The 22,591-nt window shown below is 41.7% G+C and overlaps 1 protein-coding gene across 4 annotated transcripts in view; it reads left to right on the top strand.

Annotated features, from left to right (window-relative positions):
* The window catches only part of LOC308502959 (ankyrin repeat domain-containing protein 26-like), an 82,774-nt gene extending 60,991 nt beyond the window's left edge, over positions 1–21,783 (top strand). For 2 of the 4 annotated variants that reach the window (XM_081080770.1, XM_081080768.1), the window contains 4 exons: positions 5,775–5,980; positions 7,203–7,428; positions 18,325–18,373; positions 19,690–21,783. In XM_081080770.1, the coding sequence (XP_080936896.1) occupies positions 5,775–5,980; positions 7,203–7,428; positions 18,325–18,373; positions 19,690–19,808 (600 nt within the window). In that variant the 3' untranslated portion in view covers positions 19,809–21,783. The remainder of the gene's footprint in view (positions 1–5,774; positions 5,981–7,202; positions 7,429–18,324; positions 18,374–19,689) is intronic. The other 2 variants (XM_081080769.1, XM_081080771.1) reach the window with 2 other exon arrangements.
* The last annotated feature ends 808 nt before the right edge of the window (positions 21,784–22,591 follow it).

Below are 22,591 nucleotides of genomic sequence, written 5' to 3'. Positions count from 1 at the left end.
GGGGCAGGCAATTCTAAGTAGACTGATGCAGTTCTAAGTAGAATGCCTCAGTTCTAAGTAGAATGACTCACCCCAAGTTTATTTTTGCAGCTTATATACTCTGGGCCTCAAAAAAGTAACAGAACTGTCTGCAATCTAATAGTTACAATGTTGGAATACACAAGGGCTTGTTTTTTGGCCAGCTCCACACTTCCTGACCTTGTCTGGTTCTGTGTTCTCAGAGTAGCAAGTTTTGCCTTGCTGGGAGCACAAACCACTCAAGGAAGTCAAACGTTCAACATTTCACAAAATAACATCTGCTAGCAATTCAGCACGGTTTCCCACATTAGTGTATTCAAAGCTTTATGCAGTCATCATCACAATCAGTTTTACAACATTTTCATCACCCTGGAAAGTATCTGTGTGCTGTTAGCCTTCACCGTGTGCCCGTCTGCCCTTCCCACTCTTCCTAGCCCTAGGGAACCACTAGTGAACTCTCTGCTCCATATTGTGGTTTTGATGTATTTTCTGATGACTAATGATGCTGAGCTATCTTTTCACATGCTTATTGTCCATTTGTATAACTTCTTTGAAGAACTGATTATTCAATTCCATTGCCCATTAAAATTGGTTTGTCTTTGTCTTGTTGAATTGTAAGAATTCTTTATATATCCTAGATACAAATCGCTTATCAGATATAGGATTTTCAAATATTTCTCCCTTTCATTAGCTTGCCTTTTTAGTTTTTCAATGGTGTCCTTTAAAGCATAGAGTTTTTTTTTTTATTTTAATGAAGTCCAGTTATCTACTTTTGTTTGGTACTGTCATATCTAAGACACAATTGCCAACTCCAGTCATGGAGACATGAAGCTTCTTCAAAGCTTTTATAGTTTTAGCTTTTACCTTTTGAAATAATTTTATATATGGTATGATGTAGAGGTTTAATTTTTCTTTTGCATGAGGATATCCAGTAGACCCAGTATCGTTAGTTCAAAAGACTGTTCATGCCCAACTGGATTTTTCGGCACCCTTGTCAAAATTCACTTGACTATATATATGAGGGTTAATTTTTGGATCATCTTTTCCAATTTATTGGTCTATAGATCTGTCCTTACGCCATTACCAAATCAAATGTTATGAGAACGCTTCCCCAGTCATCTTGCATATTACCAGATGCCTTATGGAATAATAAAATGTCAATGTAGGGGAATATCTTTAATTCCACTTCTGTGGAGATGTTTTGCTTCTGGATGGAGCCTGTGGCCCGCAGACCTTGGTGACCTTATGACATGATGGGATATTAGGCTTACAAAGTCGACTCATTCCTTTTGTTTTCTTCATTCAAACATTAATCTTTAACCCAGTGCCTCCCTTTCACTCCCATTTCCATCAAATGTCGGTAATAGGATCTGATACTTGGTGGACAACTTTCTTCATTTTGTCTATCTCCTAATCCATAGCCTCTTCCATAGATTTCACTGTCTAGGAAGGAGAAGATGAAACCTGGACCATCTGCTTTCCTCTTTAGAAATCTCTCTAATCCATCATCTTGCAATTGAAAAGTAGATTCTGTTTGACCCGGTTCTTTTCTGAAACACTGGTGCCAATCTTGTTCTTGGCATAGATCCTACATTCTCAGAAACACATTGAGATGCATAGTTGTACCTTTAGCTTCATATATAATTAATGGAATAAATATTTTATCCCATCCAAAGAAAACATTTCAAGAGTACAGTTGTTAAAATTCAGGAAGTAATTAATCAATCAGAAACAAGTAAAAGATTTGTTTGGGGCAGACAGCAGGAAGACCTACACCTGAACACCCGGCTCGCATTGTGGCCCGAGCCTCCCCACAACACGGGGCTGGATTCCAAGGTTCAGATCCTCAGAGACATAACCAACAGTTGTGTTGCCCTTTGTGAAGGAGTCTTGGAATTCACACGAAATGTCTTTCAACATATTCTGTTCATTAGGAGCCAGTCACTAATGTTGACCCATATTCTAGTGGTTTTATGCAATGAATATTTCAAAATTTACGGACACATTTAAAAACCACCTTGATCTGTCCACTGGCCACAATTCTTTACATTCCCCCCACATGGAAAATACACTCATCCCTACACAATACTCGCCACAAGTCTCAATTTAATGGCATCAGGCTCAGGTTCGAATCTAAGATTTTACCATCTTAGTCTGGTGCAAATGGGGATGAAGGGCCTGGGTTTTGGTTTCTAGGATAAAGCCCCTTGAGGACAATTCCTTTCAATATGAAAACATGAGAAAGGAAGAGACAAGTTATCTACCACCCACACACCCAACATTCTGCTCGACTGCTGAAGTTTCCCCTGCAGAAATAGAAAGTGGAAGGCACGTTAGTACATAGCAATTCTGAAATACAGCCTGATGTGTGCTGTCCGTTCTTTGATTAGGACTTAGTCCTAATCATGCCAATGCTTCTCCATGGCCCTTTGCTGTCCCCTGTGAGCTCTTTGTTCTGTCCTTTTCATAAGAAATGACCTGTGCTTGCAGCTCTTCCCTCAGCGTCATTCCTCCACCCAAATGTCTAAGACCCACAGGCCTCCTCTATTTTTCACTCTCTTGGTTTTTATTAGTCCAAGGTAACAAGGTGGTTTTTTGCTACTTGATTATCCTAAAAACTTGGAGTTGCGTGAGAGTTTATTGGGGTTCGTGCCATTAGAAAAGCCACCGTCATACATCGTTTTGAGATAAGCTCTTGGGCTTCCTGTAGCTGTTGTAGGACCATGCCTTTAAAATTCTTTTCCTCTGAAAAGCCTTCCAGGAATTTAAGGCCCCACCTTCACTCTTTGGAAGTCTTGAGGAAGGCTTTACAGTCTTGTCCTCATCCGTAGATCATGTCTTCCTGGGAGCACAGCGAATTTGATCTTCACTCAGAAGCCATTTCTTCATTTTAGCATGATTTGACAACAGGGCATGTGGGAGAGGCTGTAAATGGGAAACACATTTGAACACAATAAGTCCTGGTTCCTTTACAGTTCACAGTCTTTCGTTAGCTCATGTATCTCATGGGTTTTACTTGGTTACTTCACAGCAAGAGTCCCCTTTTATCCGGATTTCAGACTCATTTTCTTCACTAGCTGAGAAGTCTTTGTGGCCAGCCTCTTTAGGGGCCCGCAAGCCCCCAATAACCGTCTCTTGGATGCTCTTGTGGGTGTCGTTCTCATTCTTCTCCACATCCTTTCGGGTTCCACCTACCTCCTGGTGGAAAGGCACTCCTACAGGTTTTAGATTGCTTTTCTTTGTGGCCTCACACCATTTTGAATATCAGTATCAATGCCAGTTGTTCATTGCTGCTCAAGAAACCAACTCAAAAGCTAGTGGCTCAAAACAGCATCTGTTTTGTTCACCAGTAATGCAGTTGAGTGAAGCTCAGTGAGACTAGCTCATTTCTGTTCCACTTGGCATCAGCTGCGTTGCCATGAAGCTGCGAATGAGAATCATCTAAAGGCTGTTACACACACGTGTAGCAGTTGAAGCGGGGTTTTGGCCGGGACGCCCACTGGGGCCGTCTCAGCGCGAGCATCTGTAGGAGGCCTCACTGTGTGTCCTGGGCTTCTTCATCTGCACAACATGGTGGCTGGGTTCTCAGGGTGAGCTTCCCGAGAGAAAGTCAGATGGAAGCTGTATCACATTTTCTGCCGCAGGCATAGCATTCTCACAGCAGTTCTGCCCTATTCCATGCACTAGAATCCAGTTACATCCTAAGGCCAGCACATATTAAAAGGGAGGGAATTTCATGGAGAAATGTCAAGAATTTGTAGCCATGTTTTAAAAACACTACATCCATCCACTCACCTCATCTTACCAAATAAGCATTGTATCTACAGGAAAGTAGTTCTACCCAACTCAGTATCACTGAAATTCCAGCAGATTTGTTGTTATTATTGCTGTTTAGGATGTTCTTGTATATTGTGGAAAGAGAGGATTACAAGATAGCATTATCGAATTAAGACACTTTTTTGTTGTTGAAAAAATGTAGCGATCATCTCACTAAACATTCACAGTGTGAGATGTGATTTCTCCTTAACCTTGGGAATCATTTCTTCTTGAAAGCAATTCAAATTACCATGAAACATTTGTAGCTGACGGAGGCCTAACTATCTCAAGATGAGTTACTCGTAACTCCCTACAACTTCGTAAGAAATTACGGAGAGTTAAAATGGGGAACAGGTGAGAGACTATCAACTCAGAGGTGACTTACAGTCATTTTATAGAAGAAAAACATGAACCAATCATTCAGGAAATCGTAGTAAATCAAGTACAGATGTTGTGTGGCAAAGTCGATGACAATAAAGGATACATTTTTGAGTCTCCTGGTGCTTTTCTCTTTGTTCTTCATTCTGAGTAATTCAAGTTTCCACATTCTAAGACTCTACTACAGTATGGATGACATTTTATGGCAACTGAGTTTATTTCACAAGTTGATACTGGTTTGGGGTTAGACTATTCTCAGTCAACTTCCTTCGTAACCAAATCATACTATCTTACTCATTCAGAATGATGCTCTCAAAGCAAAACTGGAAACTGCATCTTCAGAATGTCTCCATCTGTGGGGTGGCCAGTTGGCTCCATGGTTAGAGAATCGTGCTGGTTCCAATCCTTGGTAACCAAGGTCGCTGGTTCGATTCCCACATGGACCAGTTAGCTACACCCTCCACAACTAGGTTGAAAACAATGGCTGGAGCTTGGAGCTGAGCCCCCAGTGGGCGGCCGGCCGTTGGTTCAGTGGTTAGAGCGCAGTGCTCATAACGCCAAGGTTGCCGGTTCGATTCCCGCATGGGTCAGTGAGCTGTACCCTCCATAACTAGTAGATTGAAGAGAACAATTTGACTTGGAGCTGAGCTGCGCATCCCACAACTAGATTGGAAACTGTTACTTGACAGGGAGCTGATGGGTCCTGGAAAAAACAGTGTTCCCCAGTTATAAAAAAAAAATTTGTTTTAAAAAGTTTTTTTATAAAAAGGTATCTATAGCTTATTGAAGAAAATCAATCTTAAACAAGAGTTATTATCTATGAAAGGAGTACAAAAGTCATGTGAAAAAGTGAGAATAAAAAGAGTGGAGATAAAAATTATTAAACCTCAAAATTCATATAGTCACGAATGTGGTAAAAAAGAGTGAAGCAGAACACAGTAAATTCTGGGATATTGAAGACTGAGCAAGACAGGATGTAGTAGAAAAAGTTTTTAAATCTATTTTTACAGGTTAATTCATTGATTTTTAACACGCCTTAATTCATTTTGCTGCAAATTACGTTTTCGATATGCATAGTGTATGTGATTCTTCAACTCCCCTTAACGGCAGTTGTTTTTATTTTATTTTTTTTAGATTTCTGGAACTAAGGTGGTATTTGCTTCTCCTTCTTAATATTTCAGTTCCCATCATTATTGTCACTCAGTTGATCTTTGAGATTTGTTCTTTCTGAAAAATCATTTGATTTTTAAGACCAATTGATATAAAACGAGACTATTAGGAAATAAAGAAAATAAAATGCACCATATTCTTAGATTATTAAGTCATATTGTTCAATTTTTAAAATTGATTCTCTTATTGGAATAGTTAGATGAGATGATTCAAAATATTTTCATGATTCAGATCTATTTCATTCCGTATTGATGGTAAATATTTTAAACTTCAGCTTTTTTTTTCATTTAAATTGCCCTCCAAATCATTGACTTAAAACTAAAGAATACAAATAGACTGTAATTATTCAGTTTATATTTAATTTTAAAACGTATCCTTTCTGTTGGCTTTAGGAACAAGCAGCATCTCAAAAAAACGTACACCCGTTAAATGACCATGATGGCGCTTCCGTAAGTGACATGGACATACTCAGAATTAAATATCTGGTATCTGAACTCTCCAAAGTGAAAACTTCTCATGAAATAGAATTGGAAGAATATGAACACCTCTACCTAGAGGCATTAAAACTTATCACATCATTGGAAAACAAACTAAACAAGTAAGTCCAAATAAAGTCAGAGAAAATCAATCGAGCTCATTAATTTGCCTCTGAAGTATAATTTTTATCCAGGCATATTCCCGAGATTGATAGTAAATGAAAGCTTACTAAATAGTATAATTTTGGAAAATGATGTTAGTGAATAAATTACTTTTAAAATGTTAGTTAGTTCAGGACATTTGCATCTCTCCCCATTTTTGGTTTTACATGATTGTATTTTTCCTTCTCGCGGTTTTCATAGAGTTAATCTGATCTACCAGTCTTTAAGCAAAGTGTTTTTGAAACTTTATGATTTAGACAACGCTATTTTTTATAAAATTTCTTGTCAGAATTCCCCTAAATAGTTTTTAATGAGGTAACTATTTATTATAAGATAACAACTTAAACCCAAAGGGTTAAGTACTCTGCATATTCTGGCACTTGGTACATGTACTGTCTCCATTGTGCTCTGTGTTATTATCTCTAGAGGTCGCTTTCAGACAAGCTCTTCTTTCTAGTCTTTCTGATGTCCACAAAGGCATATATGTGAAATATAGCAGAGGGTTAACAACGTAGGGGTGAGGGTAGTATAACCCAAGAAGTGGCTAAAAAGATAAGGTGGTGAGCCTGAGGGGGTGTGTGGAAGACAGAAAGCGCAGAGCCCACGCCCAGCGCCTTGGTCACAGTGTTATATTATAAGCTACATGCCTGCGGAGCGGTTTCATTCAGTAGGATCACCAACCAGGCTCCCTCCTTCTCCCCCAGAGGCTGTTGTTCTACATGACACCTCAGTCCCAAATGGTTAATTTCCTCAGGGTAATGAGGGCGTTACCCAAGGGCGGTGACAGCAAAGGCTTGAAAATATCTTGGTGGGATTTTTAAAAAATTCTAAACTCGTTTGCTATGTATGTCTCATGGCAATCCTCAAGAATCTTATTGGTTCAGCCATTGCAGAAGGCAGCAAGTATTATCTGTGAAGCCGTGGATGTCACTGATAGCCCGTTTCCTCCCCTCCCTACTTTGAATTTCTTCTTAGTCTGGTGTCCCCATAGAAACATATGTGCTTGTTTAGGATAATTTGAAACCTATCCTTGTGCATGGTAGGTCTGCCCTGACGAATTTTCAATGTTAAAATGCTGTTTAATGGGAAATTTCTTTTACTATTTATTATGGCAACTTGAAAAAAATGCAAGTCATTCAGGAAAAATAACATTCAAAGCTTTGTGTCTTACAATCTTCACAGTGCTAATGAAAGACTGGCAGAGGCTAGAACCCATCTTCGCGCAAAGGAACAGCCGAAGGAGTTTCTCAGCACTGCTCTTAGGAGGGGAGTCCTTGAGCCACCATGTGTTGGAAGTTTGAATACTGAGTTACTCCTCAGTGGAAATCCTGCTCCAAGAGAAAATTTGGTGATTGCTAAGTCAACCGCACGGGCTTCAAATGACATCATGGGGTATTACTGTCCCAAGGTTCGTTATATTAGCTTCTTTCCCTTGCATTTCAGATTTCTTTCTTTTTTATTTATTTGATATAATATTGTTTTGTTTTGTCTTATATATTCATTGGGGTGATATTGGTTAGTGAAATCATATGGGTTTCAAGTGTACATTTCCATAATACATCATGTATATATTTCACTGTGTGTTCACCATCCCGAGTCAGTTCTCCTTCCATCGCCATGTATTTGACCCCCTTTTCCCTCTTCTACCTCTCTCTCTCCCCCCTCACCCTCTAAGTGTTGTCTGTGTCTATGAGTTTTTGTTTCTTTGTTTGTCGTTGATGAAATTTTGAGTTGTTTCATTGACTAATGCACACGAAGTAAAAGGCATAATATGTGTGCTAATATGCATAGAAAGGAGATAGAAATTTTACAATCTTTTTTTTAAGTCCCTAGAGCTCTCATGTGTTAAGAGTTATTTATTATTATTTAATAAATGTAACTAAAGTGATACATTTAAAATGCTTGAAAATTTGCCTTTAAATTTTATTACAGATGTTAAATATCATTGCCTAATAACCAATGGTATGCTTTGAGATGCTTTGGCTTCTTAATTGGTTTTAGTTGGAGATGATTCATAAAAATTTTAAAGTTTTGTGCATCCCAGTTTTTCTTCCCCTAAGCGTAAGTGAATGATGGCCGGCCAAACACCTAACCACAAATGGATGTTTATTATTAAATGAAACAGATATAATCCTTTTTATTAATTCGGCAAACTTATAATACTGAAAAAAGATTAGTCTCTGTTTTTATGGTTAAAGTTATCTTCTAACAAGAGAGTATATCCTTAATTTTTATTTTATTCGTAGCACTACCTATTTCAGTGTTTTAAAATGAGTTGCTTCACAGTTGTACATATTCTAAATAGGGACATTAAGCAAATAATTGAATTTTTAAAATGAAGTTCACTTATGTCTATATGTCTTGACAGCATTTGGGTAATTGATGAGTAAGGTGGCAGTGCTAGGGAGACTTTAAATCACAACTCGTCTTCTTCGTGTGACGTGGTTGTTAAAAATACTCATTCTTGAGTTCTTGACCAGCAGGAGTTCTGTTCGGTTCTGTGTCATAGTTTCCATCTCTTTGATAAAGTTCTCCTCCGGGTCATTAATTTTACTCCTGAACTCATTGAACTGCCTGTGAGTGTTGTTATATCTCAGTGACATTCTTCATGCTGTTACTTTGTTTTGTTTTACCCTCCAAAATGTTTATTACATTTAAGCAACGTGGAGAATACAGGAAGGAAAGCACAAATCATCTGCTCGGAACAATTGGTCTAATTTATATGCAGCATACAATATAGAAAATCAGTTTAAAACGGTTAGTGGAGGTCAAATTGAGGAGGGCTTTAAGTGAGTTTGATTTTTTTCCTCTAGGCAGCAGTAGGCATAAAAAGGATAACGAAATAATAATTCTTTCATGGGGGAGTTTATAATATGTGGCAGAGAGTCTGTTATCTCCTTTGTATTTGAAAAATTAAGTGAAGTATAATGTATGTCGTTAGTTTCAGGTGAACAAGCTTTTCCTGGTTCGTGCTAATCTTTGGCCCTAGAAGTAAATACTGTATGTCTTTTGACTATTGACATATAGTATTTTATATAATATAGTATATAATATACTCAGCTTCTTGCTGGGGCTACAGCTGAAAATAGCTCAGCCCTGTTTCTCTTTGGCATGACTCGACTGTGTTGAACTGGGTTATTTTAAGCTGATGGCCAGATTGCTGATTGACAGGTGTTATATATGTGCCTGAAAGTCATCAAGAAGTGCTATTTTTTTTTTGTTTGTTTGTTTTACTGTGCAGAAACTAGTTCTGGGTGTCTTCTTTTTTTTCAGTGAATGAGTATTATTATTTTTAACTCTTTTTTATTATTAGTTTCAGGTGTACAAAACAATGTAATAGTTACACATTTATAATTTGTATGCCTCACATAATGATGACCCCTCTCCCCTCATCAACGACCCCTCTGACATCACATACAGCCATTACATTTCCACTGCCTCTATCCCTCAGGCTGTACTCTACTTCTTGTAAAAATATATATACATACATGTATATGTGTGTGTGTGTATAACAATTGTAGTTAACATTAACATTCATTATTGTTCAGCTTCAGCTTCCGGTGTACAGTGCAGTTGTCAGGCATCTACATCATCTCTGAGGTGCTCTCCCTAATGAGACAAGTGTAATCAGATACCCTACAAAATTTTTACATTATTGATTACATTCACCAAATTGACTTTCGTATCGCCATAGCAATCTTGGGGTTATCGATTGTGCTTTGTAATCCCCTCACCTTCCCCCTTATCCCCACCCCGCTCCCATCTAGCAACCTTCAGTTTTTTCTCTGTGTCTCTGAGACTGTTTCTGATTAGTTCACTCATTTATTGTTTTCTTTAGATTCCACATATAAGTGAGATCATAAGGTATTGTCTTTCTCTGTCTGACTTATTTCACTTAACGTAATGTTCTCTAGGTCCATCCATATTGTTGCAAATGGTAAGATTTCCTTCTTCTTTATGGCTGCGTAATACTCCATTGTATAAATGTACCACAGTTTCTTAATCCAGTCCTCTACCGATGGGCATTTTGATTGTTTCCATGTCTTGGCTATTGTGTATAGAGCTGCAATAAACATAGGGGTGCATACATTTTTTTGAATTAGAGTTTTGGATTTCTCCGGATCCATGCCTAGGAGTGGAATTGCTGGGTCATAAGGTAGTTCCAGTGTCAGATTTTTGAGATACCTGCATACTGTTTTCCATAGTGGCTGCACCAATCTGCAGTCCCACCAACAGTGCAGTAGCGTTCCCTTTTCTCCACATCCGCGCCAGCATTTGTTGTTTGTTGATTTATTGATAATAGCCATTTTGACTGGAGTGAGGTGGTATCTCATTGTGGTTTTTATTTGCATTTCTCTGATGGTTAGTGAGGTTGAGCATTTCTTCATATGTCTGTTTGCCATCTGTATGTCCTCTTTAGAAAAATGTCTCTTCATGTCCTCTGCCCATTTTTTAATTGGGTTGATTGTTTTTCGGAGCTGAGTTGAGTGAGTTTTTTAATAAAGTTTGGATATGTCAATGGCAGATATCTTCTCCCATTCAGTAGGACCCTTTTTTGTTGTAATGATGGTTTCCTTTACTGTGAAAAAAATGTTTAGTTTGATGTAATCCCATATGTTTATTTTTTCTGTTGCTTCCCTTGCCCAAGGGGATGTATCAGTAAAAATCTTACTCCGGGTAATATATGTAAAGTTGCTTCCTATATTGTCTTCTAGGAGTTTTATGGTATCAGATGTTACATTTAAGTTTTTGACCCATTTTCAATTTATTCTTGTATATGGTGTAAGGAGGTGGTCCAGCTTCATCTTTTTGCATGTGTCTGTCCAGGTTTCCCAGCACCATTTATTGAAAAGACTGTCCTTACCTCACCGTAAATTCTTGCTTCCATTGTCGTAGATTAAATGGCCATATAGGCGTGGATTTATTTTTGTTCCGCTTGTGTGTTCACTGTTAACTTGTCTTCTGAGTCGCTGATTCGATTCTCTGACTCATCTAACCCACTGGTAATTCCTTCAAGCGTGTGCTTTATTTCACTTGTTGTATTCTTTAGTTCTAACTGGTTGTTCATTATGATTTCTCTATCCTTCTTTATGTCGTCACTAAGCTCTTTAAACATTCTTATCCTCAGTGTTCTGAACTCTGTCTCTGATAGGTTGGTTAACTTCTATTTCATTTGGTTCCAATTCTGGAGGTTTCTTCTGTTCTTTTATTTGGGACATGTTTCTTTGTTTCCCCATTCTGGTTGACTCTCCGTGTTTGCTTCGATGTATTAGGTAGATCCCCTAGGATGCTCGGTCTTTGCTGGGTTATCTTATGTAGTGTGTGTCCTTTATATCTGACTTGCACCACTTCCCTATTCTCCTGTGCGTGTGCTCCAAAGGTGACCCTGGTGTTGTGTATATTGTGCTGTGTAAAGTTGAACTTCCATTGCTTTTGGCTGGTCAGTAGGTGGGGTTGATCCTAGGCTGCCTAGTTGTGAGACTTAGCTCTGCCCTCGGTGGATGATCTGCTGCGTGAGGGTGGACCACTCCGATTAGACTTGGCCTCTATGGGCTCTTGTGCCTGTAGAGAATTCCCTCTGGGTGTGTCACTTGTAGGTCAAACCCAATAATACTCTGGTTGGGTCTGGAGTTGGTGTCAGGAGGTGTCGAATCTTGTGACTCTTGGGCTGGGCCCTGGTGTAGGGCAATTTCAGAACAAAGCCAATCACCAAGCACAACAGCAACAACAAAGTCAAAACCAAATACACTCACGTGTGAAAACAACCAGTAACCCACACTCAACACAGGCAAAAATATCAAAGATACAAAAACAAAACAAAACAAAAAACGCAGCGCCAGTCTTGGCTTAAGCCCACCAAGTAATCTCCAGGCCGTCCTCTGCTGTACCAGAGAGTCCTCTGTGTATTGTTCAGGCAGAGCCGGTCACCTGGTGCCCAGAGTGACCCTGGGACGGCAGATGTAGATGAGTGGGGCTATCGGGTGTGGATGGTAGTTTCTACAAAGTCAGTGCAGTTTCTGCTCTTGCCTGCACATATGCGCACTGAGAGTAACACAACCAGCCCTGTGCCCAGGTCTCCTGAGTCTTAGGTCACTCCTTCCGTGTGTGTGTGCGTGCGTGCATGTGTGCGTGTGTGGTGGGAGATTTCTGAGCTGCTGAAAGCCCAGAGCTGCGACTGCTGCCTACTGCTAACCCCTGGGCATGTCTCCACAGTTGTAATTGCCCTGCCCTGGGCAGGTCAGAGAAGGTGGGGACTGGGGATGGAGGAGTCTTCTCTCTCTCAGCCCAGCAGTGTCACACACTTCCCAGCTTCTTCCCTGGGTCGCAGTAGCTACAAACCGGGTCCTCCCAGATCCTGAGCACTATGGGTCCTCTGTAATCTGACACTACTCCTCAGATCAGGGGCCAGCGTGAGTCTCTGGAAGGGTGGGGGTAGGATTGGGAGAGTCGGGGGAGGGGCCCAGGTATGGTGCTTACTTCCTTTGTCCCACCTAGGGCCCAGCTGGAGGTCTCAGTGAGGTGACTGCCTCAAACTCTGGATATGCTGCTCTCTGAGCAGGGAGATGAGCTGTGGGACACAGGGAAAGAGCCCACCTCCTGGCTCCTGTGGTCTCTGTTCTGTCCTGGCACCACCTGCATCTCCGCAGCCATGGATGCGGGCCACGTCTCCCTTCCCACTTCCCCTGCTCGCCCAGTTTGCCCACCTTCAAGTCATCCTCCTACAAGTCTCTTAGCTGCCCTGTGTGATGAGCAGAGAGCATGACTGCTGTTTTGAAATCTCGGTCACAGAGATCACAATCTTCCGTAACTTTGACTTGGTTTCTGGAGAAGTGTCATCTTCTCTCAGTGTTAACCATGTCACATTGCTTCTTCATGCTGCTGAGTGGCTTGTTCCTCTACAGGCCCATTTGAAGTAGTGAATACTTTCTTATGTAGGTACATTTCGATTTGAACAATTAAACAGGTATATAATTAGGGGTCTTTCTTTTGTTTTTAGTAGATGGTACAAGAGTATAGTTTCTGTTTTCTCCCACAGGTGCTCCTTGAGTATGGGAGGTCCAGGGGCGGGGGCTTAGCTGTGGGGGTGGGAGTCCAAGCCTGGGTGACCAGGGAGATGGGTGTTGCAACTGTATCCAGGTCTCCAGGGTCTCTGGTCACCACCACCACGCAGGTGGGGGAAGTGGGTGGTTGAGGGGAGCGTGTTCTTGAGCCCGCTGCGCTGCTACCTGGTTCCCTATGTCTACTGGTAGCACTGTGTGTGGTCGTGAGACTGGAGAATTGTTTCTGCTGCTGCTACTGGTCCCTGGTGGTGCCAGCACTGCTGCATCTGGAGAGGGGTGGGGGGATGCTGCTGCTGCCCCGCTTAGCCTCCCCTGGGCAGTGATGTGGGAGCTGCACCCCGTCCCCTCCACCGCCACTGCCTTTGCTGGGGCTTCAGGCTCAGCCTTGTCCCCCTGGAACTGCAGCTGTGGGCTGTCCCTGTGCTTTCCTCCATCCTGCCTCCCTTTCACATCCAGTGCACCCTCCTTCCCTTTTACAGATGCGTGGTCTTTTAAGGAATCGTAGTGTGTTGAGCAGAAGATCCTTTCTTGGGCTATAGATGCCCGATGAGTTGTAGATATCGTGGAGATAGAAAGGGGTTGTCTCTCTTGACATGATGTTTACATCATTCCAAAGAATATCCATTTTGATCAATGCAGGGTGGTTTGTGGTTTTGATGGTGTTTTGTGGCGTCCTTTTTTTTTTTTTTTAGTTTTATTTTATTTTTACATCCCTCACAACGTGAACCCCCCTCCCCCCATCCACCACCACCCCGACCTCACACCGAGCCATCACATTATACACATAAAATTATAGTTGGCATTCATTAATGTCCAGTCTCTGGTGTACAATGCCATGACCAAGCATCCACCGCATCCCTGAGGTGGTCTCCCAAACAGGACACATGTCCATCGGACACCCAACAAAATCCCCAAACACTATTGAGTAAGTTCCCCAAAGTAATTCTCAAAAGACCCTGAGGCCATCCTGTGGTCACCAACCGCCCCCCAATCCCTTCACCCTTCCCCCCATCTCCAACCCCCTCCCCCCCACCCATCTAACAACTGTGGCCTTCTTAATGCAGAGAAACATAGCACAGGCCTGTGCTAAATGGGGCTCCAACCTTGTGTTTTCATTTAGCTTCCCCTTAATAAATCATAGGAGAACAAAGCCAAGGATTTTCGGACAGCCCTTCGGCTAAATGGAGTCCAAGTCCTTCAAAGTGGTGAACCTGGAGGAAGGACTGGGTACAAAAAGAAAGTGAATGGCCAACCCTTCTGTAAATTCTTAAGCATGATGCACAATTAAAATGTTCTCAGTGGTTTCACCACAGAAATCAGAAGATGAAAGAGTGTAAAGGCAGAAGCAATGAGAGAGAATATGCTTGTGGACATTTTTCCTTTAATTATTTTTTGGTAGGAAAGAGGTGTTTAGTTTTCAGTATTTCCTCATAAATTGGAAAATTGTTTATGTTAAAGTCAATGCCCTCATTCCAAGGCCAACGTTGTTCCCTTGTGAGGCGTTGGGTTGCCCAATCATGCAAGGCTGAATAAGAGATGGAAAAGCCCCACTCTGTCAAGATCCAGAGATAAGTGTCCCAAATCACTAGGGAACACTGGAAAGACTTATGATGTAATTGTGATGATGTGAGGTTGGACACAAGTGCACTAGATGGTAAAGAGAAATCTGTTTTGTGTTTCCAATTTCGCTATACTTAACCCCCACCATGAATAATACCTGTGTTGGTTTATATTGTTCAGCCAAATTTGATTCTGAGGAAAAGACAAGTCATTTTAAGGAAGAATTTCCTCAACTTGAGTTTGCTTTCTTTAACTCATGATTTTCTCCTTCAAGTTCCCTTTTCTGTGTTTAGAAATGTTTATGCTTTATAAATTGAGTGTGTTTGACTACTGTTAATAGGACTTGTGATATTAATCTGTCTTTATTTTTAATAATGACTTTAAAGATAATACTTGAGTTAGAAAGCTACTATTTTGTTTCTCATGCTTTAACATTATTGAGCTACATGACAAAGTTTTGCATATTCATTTTCTTTTGAGTTGTACTCAGAAATTGATGGAATTTTCCGGAATATGAGGTAGTAGCTGGCATAGCAGGCTAGCCTCAATAGGGAGACTTATCCCATTCCTGGCCCGCAGCTCCTTGGTTTGGTGACCTCAGGTGACCTATATAATCTCTGTGAGTCTTGGTTGCCTCTTATGCAAAATTAGGGACTTTCACTAAATCAGTGACTTTCAGACCTGAAAAATATTCTTTTTATCAAAGAATAGTACCGTTCTTTGAGAAAATTTTTTTTGTTTAATGACTCTGTTTACCCAAAAATAAGACCTAGCCGGACAATCAGCTCTAATGTGTCTTTTGGAACAAAAATCAATGTAAGATCCGGTCACGTCACGTCACATCATATCATATATCATACGCGGTCTTATATCATAGTAAAATAAGACCGGGTCTTAATTAATTTTTGTTCCAAAATGCATTAGAGCTGATTGTCTAGCTAGGTCTTATTTTCGGGGAAACACGGTATATAAAAACAGAGACCAAGGGTGGCCAGTTGCCTCAGTTGGTTAGAGTGCAAGTTCTTAACAACAAGGTTGTGGGTTCGATTCCCACATGAGCCAGTGAACTGCGCCCTCCACCGCTAGATTGAAAACAATGGCTTGAACTTGGAGATGAACCATGGTGGGCAGCCGGTTGGCCCAGTGGTTGGAGCACTGTGCTCATAACACCAAGGTTGACAGTTCGATTCCCACATAGGCCCGTGAGAAGCAATGGGTTGAGCTTGGAATTGGGCTGCTGGTGGGGAGCCTGTTGGCTCAGTGGTTGGAGCGAGGTGCCCATAACACCAAGGTAACCGGTTCAAGTCCCACATTGGCCAGTGAGATGCACCATCCACAACTAGATTGAAAAAAAGAACAATTTGACATCCGGGAAAAGCAAACTGTTCCTCAGTAGTCCCCAATTAACACAAAACAAACCAAAGCAGAGACGTGTAGAGCTACCTAGCTAAAGGAGGGATGCAGACTCCTAAGCTGTGCTATCCCGTGGGTGTCCCCAGTGGAACCTGAGCTTTCTCCGAGACGTAGTCTAGTGAGAACTGCCAGTAATGAGAAAATCCTTCTAGTTGAAATCCTTTGAATTAAAGTTTGCTGATACATTTTTTTGTGTATAATTTTCTCACCTTTCTATATATTTGATAAATGGAAAAGTATAATAAGACTGCAGATATGTTGTCCTTATTAATGTTGGACTTCAAGCTACTTCCACCATCTGAACACACTCCTCACCTAGAAATAAACATACCGTGTTTCCCCGAAAATAAGACATAGCTGGACCATCATCTCTAATGTGTCTTTTGGAGCAAAAATTAGTATAAGACCTGGTCTGATATTATTTTATATTACATAAGACCCATTCTTATATTATGTTAAAATAAGACCGGGTCTTATATTAATTTTTGCTCCAAAAGTCGCATTAGAGCTGATGGTCCAGCTACATCTTATTTTCAGGGAAACACGACAGAAAGTGCTGAAGTAAATATTTAAGAAAAGAGCTGTTTTGGGGGAAAATAATAATAACGCTACATTGGTAGTTCCTTAATTCAAGTCGTGTAAAAATGTGATTTACATTTTATATTGTTGATTAACAATAACTTAAAACTGTTTCATGAAAGTCTTCTCCCTTCCTATGGTATTTAGTTATTGATTTTACACGGCCTGTCTGGTGATGTTGTTGTCACATTATTCACATTATAAGCCCTTTCTATCAAGCCATTCACAAAAAAAAGTGTTATGCAAATATTGGAAAACAAATTTGTCTTCCCCTGTCGGTGCCTGCCGATGAGAAGAACAGTCCCTGAAGTGGGGAGTGAGGATTGAGAAAAAATAGAAGAGAGACAAAGATGGGATCGGGAGGGCAGGCAATTCTAAGTAGACTGCCGCAGTTCTAAGTAGAATGCCTCAGATCTAAGTAGAATGCCTCAGCCCAAGTTTATTTTTGCAGCTTATATACTCTGGGCATCAAAAAGTAACAGAACTGTCTGCAATCTAGTAGTTACAATAAAGGTAATACACAAGGGCCTGTTTTTTGGCCAGCTCCACACTTCCTGACCTTGTCTAGTTCTGTGTTCTCAGAGTAGGAACTTCTGCCTTGCTGGGAGCACAGACCACTCAAGGAAGTCAAAGGTTCAACATTTCACAAAACAACACCTGCTAGCACTTTAGCACGGTTTCCCACATTCCCCCTAAATTTGTACAAGGATTGGCTGTCACATTGTTGTCACCATAGTGTCTATTAGTTTCTGGATATTATTTTAAGCACTACTTTGGACATTTTGTGAGAGGATAGCTTTCAGAAGAAAGGTTTCAGTAAGACCACTCTAGACTGGGACACTTGTAATATAGTTTGAAATACTCCCACACATTTCATAATTAAATAGACTATAACTACAGCTATTTTAGTGTTTCAAAAATTGGACCTGATTTCTAAGGAACAAAGTCACATTTAAAAATTATATATTATTTTTTGTTTCTAACTCTACAAAGTCATAAATGAGAAAGTAAATTTGAAAACTGGCTCTAGGTCATACTTTATTCAAGCAGCTTTTCGGAAATCTTTCTGTGCATACGAATACGGTAATGTTTCAGTCATAGACTGCAAAATCGTTTTGGTTATTGTTTCTGTCAGTAGAATTTTCACATGACGGCACAGTACCACTTTCATCATTTTATGTCTTTAAGGTTCTATGCTGAAAAATGAATAGCCTAGAATACACCTTGAGATTACTTTTCTAGAAGTGCAAGAATGGAAAGCTCATTTTAAGGAAAAGTCCATTAAAGTAAAAACAAAGAACAAGAAACATTTATAAAGGACAATTTTTCTAAAAATTGCAAAGTAATGCATTCAGTGTAAAATATGACTTGACTTGTTTAAACTTCATTGTACCAATCAAATCAAACGTCACTCTTTTGAAATTATGTATCTTAGGTAGACCAATATCAATTGCACTGTTGGTCAGATTAATCTAAATAGCATCTCATATAGATGGTCTCTATTATGTACAATCAAAATAAGCAGTAATTTATGTTATTCATTTTTAAACTTTTTTGTATTTATATAAATCATACGTTAAGTCTATTCTCTAAAGGCATTATTTAAAGAGCACATTTCATAAGATATATCATTTCTACAATAAAGTCTCTTGTTTACCTTAAATACTATAATAAGATTTGATTTATTTCAGTCGCTGCTGGAGTACCAGGAAAAAAAAACTAAAGAACTATACAAAGACGGTATGTTGCCAAAATGTATTAATTCAAGTTAGATATCATTGATTTCTGGAATAAAATGTAAATATTAAATGGCATCCCTTTCCATGTTCTGATAATAGATACTACATTAAATATTTTCTTGGCCTTAGCAAATAAAAAAGGTGAAAGCATAAACATTCATAGTGAAGACAAGGTCATATGAGTAATATCTCAAGAGTCTATGTATCTCTTTTTATTTATGGCCTGTCCCCTTCCTTTCTTCTGCCATCCCTATGGAACTTTCCACGTGCACGTTGAAAACGGGGCTTCATCAACTTTTATGTTTTTGCCAGTGATATGAGGCCCAATAACAAGACTTATCTAGTGATACTTAAGCAATTACTGTTCATATATGGTGTTTCCCCGAAAATAAGACCTAACCGGAAAATAATACCTAATGTGTCTTTGGGAGCAAAAATGAATATAAGTCCCGGTCTTATTTTTGGGGAAATACGGTACCTCCTAGAAGGGCCAAGCTACCATATTTCCCCGAAAATAAGACCAGGTCTTATATTAATTATAGCTCCAAAAGACGCATTAGGGCTTAATTTCTGGTTAGTCTTATTTTTGGAGGAAACACTGTAGCTGTCACCTGATGGGTGACATTTAAATCTCCAGTCATTTACTTTGTCATTAGTTTACCATGTACCCTCAGGAGAAACTCCACATTGCTTTGCATGGAATGAAAACACCCAAATCAATGTAGTTCTCACCAAACATCTCAGCCTATATCTTGCTACCAACCCTCGTTTGCCCCTTTGCTCTAGCATTTAGCTAAACCAGACTACTTCTCGTTCCGTAGTGTTCTCCCCCACACTAGTCTTCGCATCTGCGTCTTCCCTCTCTCTGGCATCCTCTGTCCTTGTCCTTCAGGCATCAACATCCATGTCACCTCCACCAGAGAGCAGACAATCAACACTGGGATGTCCCTTTTGTGGGTCCCACTCGCGTCCTGTTGTGCATTTGTATGGTATAGGGGCCTCTGAATGGAAATTGCCTGTTCATCTGTTCCTTCAGCTTATAGTAGATGATGGGTCAGGGCTGGACCGTGTCATCTTCGTCTTGTAACTTCAGTGCTTGTCGTACGACCTTGTTTATAAATGAATGAAGGATGAGACAACCAGAAGCTCTGATACTTGGCCACAATAGCAGTCAAGTCAGTGTGCAGCCGTGGGCAAACTGTATTGAATATGATCTCCTGTTGTGAGCTGTGGCCTCATCTAGAGGTTTTCTCATTCTTCTTAACACTTATACTTAGTTGTATTTTAAAGAACATAATTCTGTCTTTTTCTTTCCAGCTCCTGCTGAATATGAATCTAAATTCAATCGAAAAGTTCCTCTATCACCTATTGATAATCTACTTGAGAATATAAAACTAGAAATCGTCTACGATTTGAAAAAAAAGTATAAGCTCTAAAATATAAATAGTACAAGTGTATTTACTGGGCTGTTTAAACAACATGTTAATTGTATCCCAAAATATATGGCATGTGAAATCCTTATTACAGGAAAATATTTTTGTATCATATGTTGTGGGGACAGAGCCTGTGGGGACAAAACCCCAAAAAACAGTTTCCAGGCTCTCGGCCTCACATAGAAAGGTGCTGGCTCGGGTAGTAAATGGCCATAAACTGTGATCAGATGCCAGCAGCTGTGGCTAGTTGGCCGTCAGCTGTAACCCGTAAGCCATTGGCCACTAATATAACGGCTGTGGCTATGCTAGCAAAAAGGAATGAGGGCTAGCAAGAAGATGGTGGCTGGCAAGCGCGGACTGCTGTTAGGCAGATTATGTAGATCCTACTTCCTGTGTCTCCAGCCCAGCCGCCAGCGAGAATATATTGGTTTGACTCCCCTATCTATGGCTCCGTGGGTGTTCCTTTTTGGCCTTACCGTGTCCTGCGTTCTTGGGCGGGGAGCGGTAGCTGAGACCCTGCACGACAAATGGCGCAGTGAGCAGGGTCCCCTGCGTGACACATGGCGTAGTCGGCAGGATACGGTGCTGGCCAAAGCTCTCCGAAGGGCAGTGGAGCAGTTTGTGCGTATGAAAGCTCAGTCTGAGGAAGACCAGGAGGAGCAGCTGCCAGAGAGCTCGATTTCCGTGGAGCGGTGGGAAGATGTGGATGGTTCCCCAACCAGCAGAGGCCGGAGAAAGTGGAGAAAGCGAAGGTTGTTGTGGCCCTGTGGGCTGGGAACTGCTTGCTGACGCAGCCTGGATGCGGGACTTGTCCCAGGAGGAAACGCTTGCTGAGTCCTCATTGTGAGATGAGGGTGAAGTCAAGGTCATCCCTCACCCCCAGGACAGCCCTGGCGAATGACTATGGACTATGAGGAATTGCCTTCTATCCCTAATTTAATGGACGCTTGACTGTTTGGGAACATACCATCATGTAGTGGGACTGGCGGATGTTTGCTTTTGTGTCTTGACTGGCCACCATTGATAATATGTAAGCACCTTGATGTGAGCCACTGTTGTTCCAGCACAGTACCCCGAGAGGCCCAGAGAGAGAGTGGCAGTGCCCTGAGAGCCCTGGCTGTGTCCAGGAAGTCTGGCTGTGCCCAGAGAGAGTGGCGGTGCCCTGAGGCCCTGGCTGTGTCCAGGAAGTCTGGCTGTGTCCAGGAAGTCTGGCTGTGTCCAGAGAGAGTGGCAGTGCCCTGTGAGCCCTGGCTGTGTCCAGGAAGTCTGGCTGTGCCCAGAGAGAGTGGCAGTGCCCTGAGAGGCCCTGGCTGTGTCCAGGAAGTCTGGCTGTGCCCAGAGAGAGTGGCAGTGCCCTGAGAAAAGCTGGCTGTGCCCGGGGAAACAGGTGGTACCCTAAGAAGCCCAGGATGTCTGGCTGTGCCCAGAAGTACTGGGGTGGTGCCCTGAGAAACCCTGGCTGTGCCCGGGGAGACTGGTGGTACCTTAAGAAGCCCAGGAAGTCTGGCTGTGCCCAGAAGTACTGGTGGTGCCCTGAGAAACCCTGGCTGTGCTCAGAGAGCCTGGCTGTGTCCAGGATATTGCATTCACCTCCAGGCTCCTCGCACAGGGACCCTCGCGGAAGACACTTGTCGCGTAGATTGTGAGGCGAGAACCTGTAGGGGTGGAGTGTGGGGACAAAACCCCAAAAAACAGTTTCCAGGCTCTCGGCCTCACATAGAAAGGTGCTGGCTCGGGTAGTAAATGGCCATAAACTGTGATCAGATGCCAGCAGCTGTGGCTAGTTGGCCGTCAGCTGTAACCTGTAAGCCATTGGCCACTAATACAACGGCTGTGGCTATGCTAGCAAAAAGGAATGGGGGCTAGCAAGAAGATGGTGGCTGGCAAGCGCGGACTGCTGTTAGGCAGATTATGTAGATCCTACTTCCTGTGTCTCCAGCCCAGCCGCCAGCGAGAATATATTGGTTTGACTCCCCTATCTATGGCTCCGTGGGTGTTCCTTTTTGGCCTTACCATGTCCTGCGTTCTTGGGCGGGGAGTGGGAGCTGAGACCCAGCACGACAAATGGCGCAGCGAGCAGGGTACCCCGCACGACAGAGCCCCAGAGAGCAGTTTCCAGGCTCTCGGCCTCACGTGGAGGGGTGCTGGCTCAGGTAGTAGATGGCCATCAACTGTGGTTGGATGGCCGTCAGCTGTGGCTAGTTGGCCGTCAGCTGTAACCAGTGAGCCACTGGCCACTAATATAACTGCTGTGGCTACACTAACTGTCGGTGCCTGCCGACGAGACGAACAGTCCCTGAAGTGGGGAGTGAGGATTGAGAAAAAAGAAGAGAGACAAAGATGGGATCAGGAGGGCAGGCAATTCTAAGTAGACTGCCGCAGTTCTAAGTAGAATGCCTCAGCCCAAGTTTATTTTTGCAGCTTATATACTCTGGGCATCAAAAAGTAACAGAACTGTCTGCGATCTAGTAGTTACAATAAAGGTAATACACAAGGGCCTGTTTTTTGGCCAGCTCCACACTTCCTGACCTAGTCTGGTTCTGTGTTCTCAGAGTAGCAAGTTTTGCCTTGCTGGGAGCACAAACCACTCAAGGAAGTCAAAGGTTCAACATTTCACAAAACAACACCTGCTAGCACTTCAGCATGGTTTCCCACAGGTCCCCCTTTTTTATATAAAATTAACACAAGGGTTGCGCCTGGCTTAGGTGGTTGGTACAGATATGTCCATTTACCCGTCATAGGAGACCATCCCTCTAGCGAACGTTTCCTGTCTTAGGTTATGTACA

Source organism: Rhinolophus hipposideros, assembly GCF_964194185.1.
Source record: "Rhinolophus hipposideros genome assembly, contig: SUPER_9_unloc_4, whole genome shotgun sequence".
Taxonomy (NCBI): Eukaryota; Metazoa; Chordata; class Mammalia; order Chiroptera; family Rhinolophidae; genus Rhinolophus; species Rhinolophus hipposideros.
The sequence above is the reverse complement of the archived record's forward strand: the minus strand, read 5'-3'. Positions and strand labels throughout refer to the sequence as shown.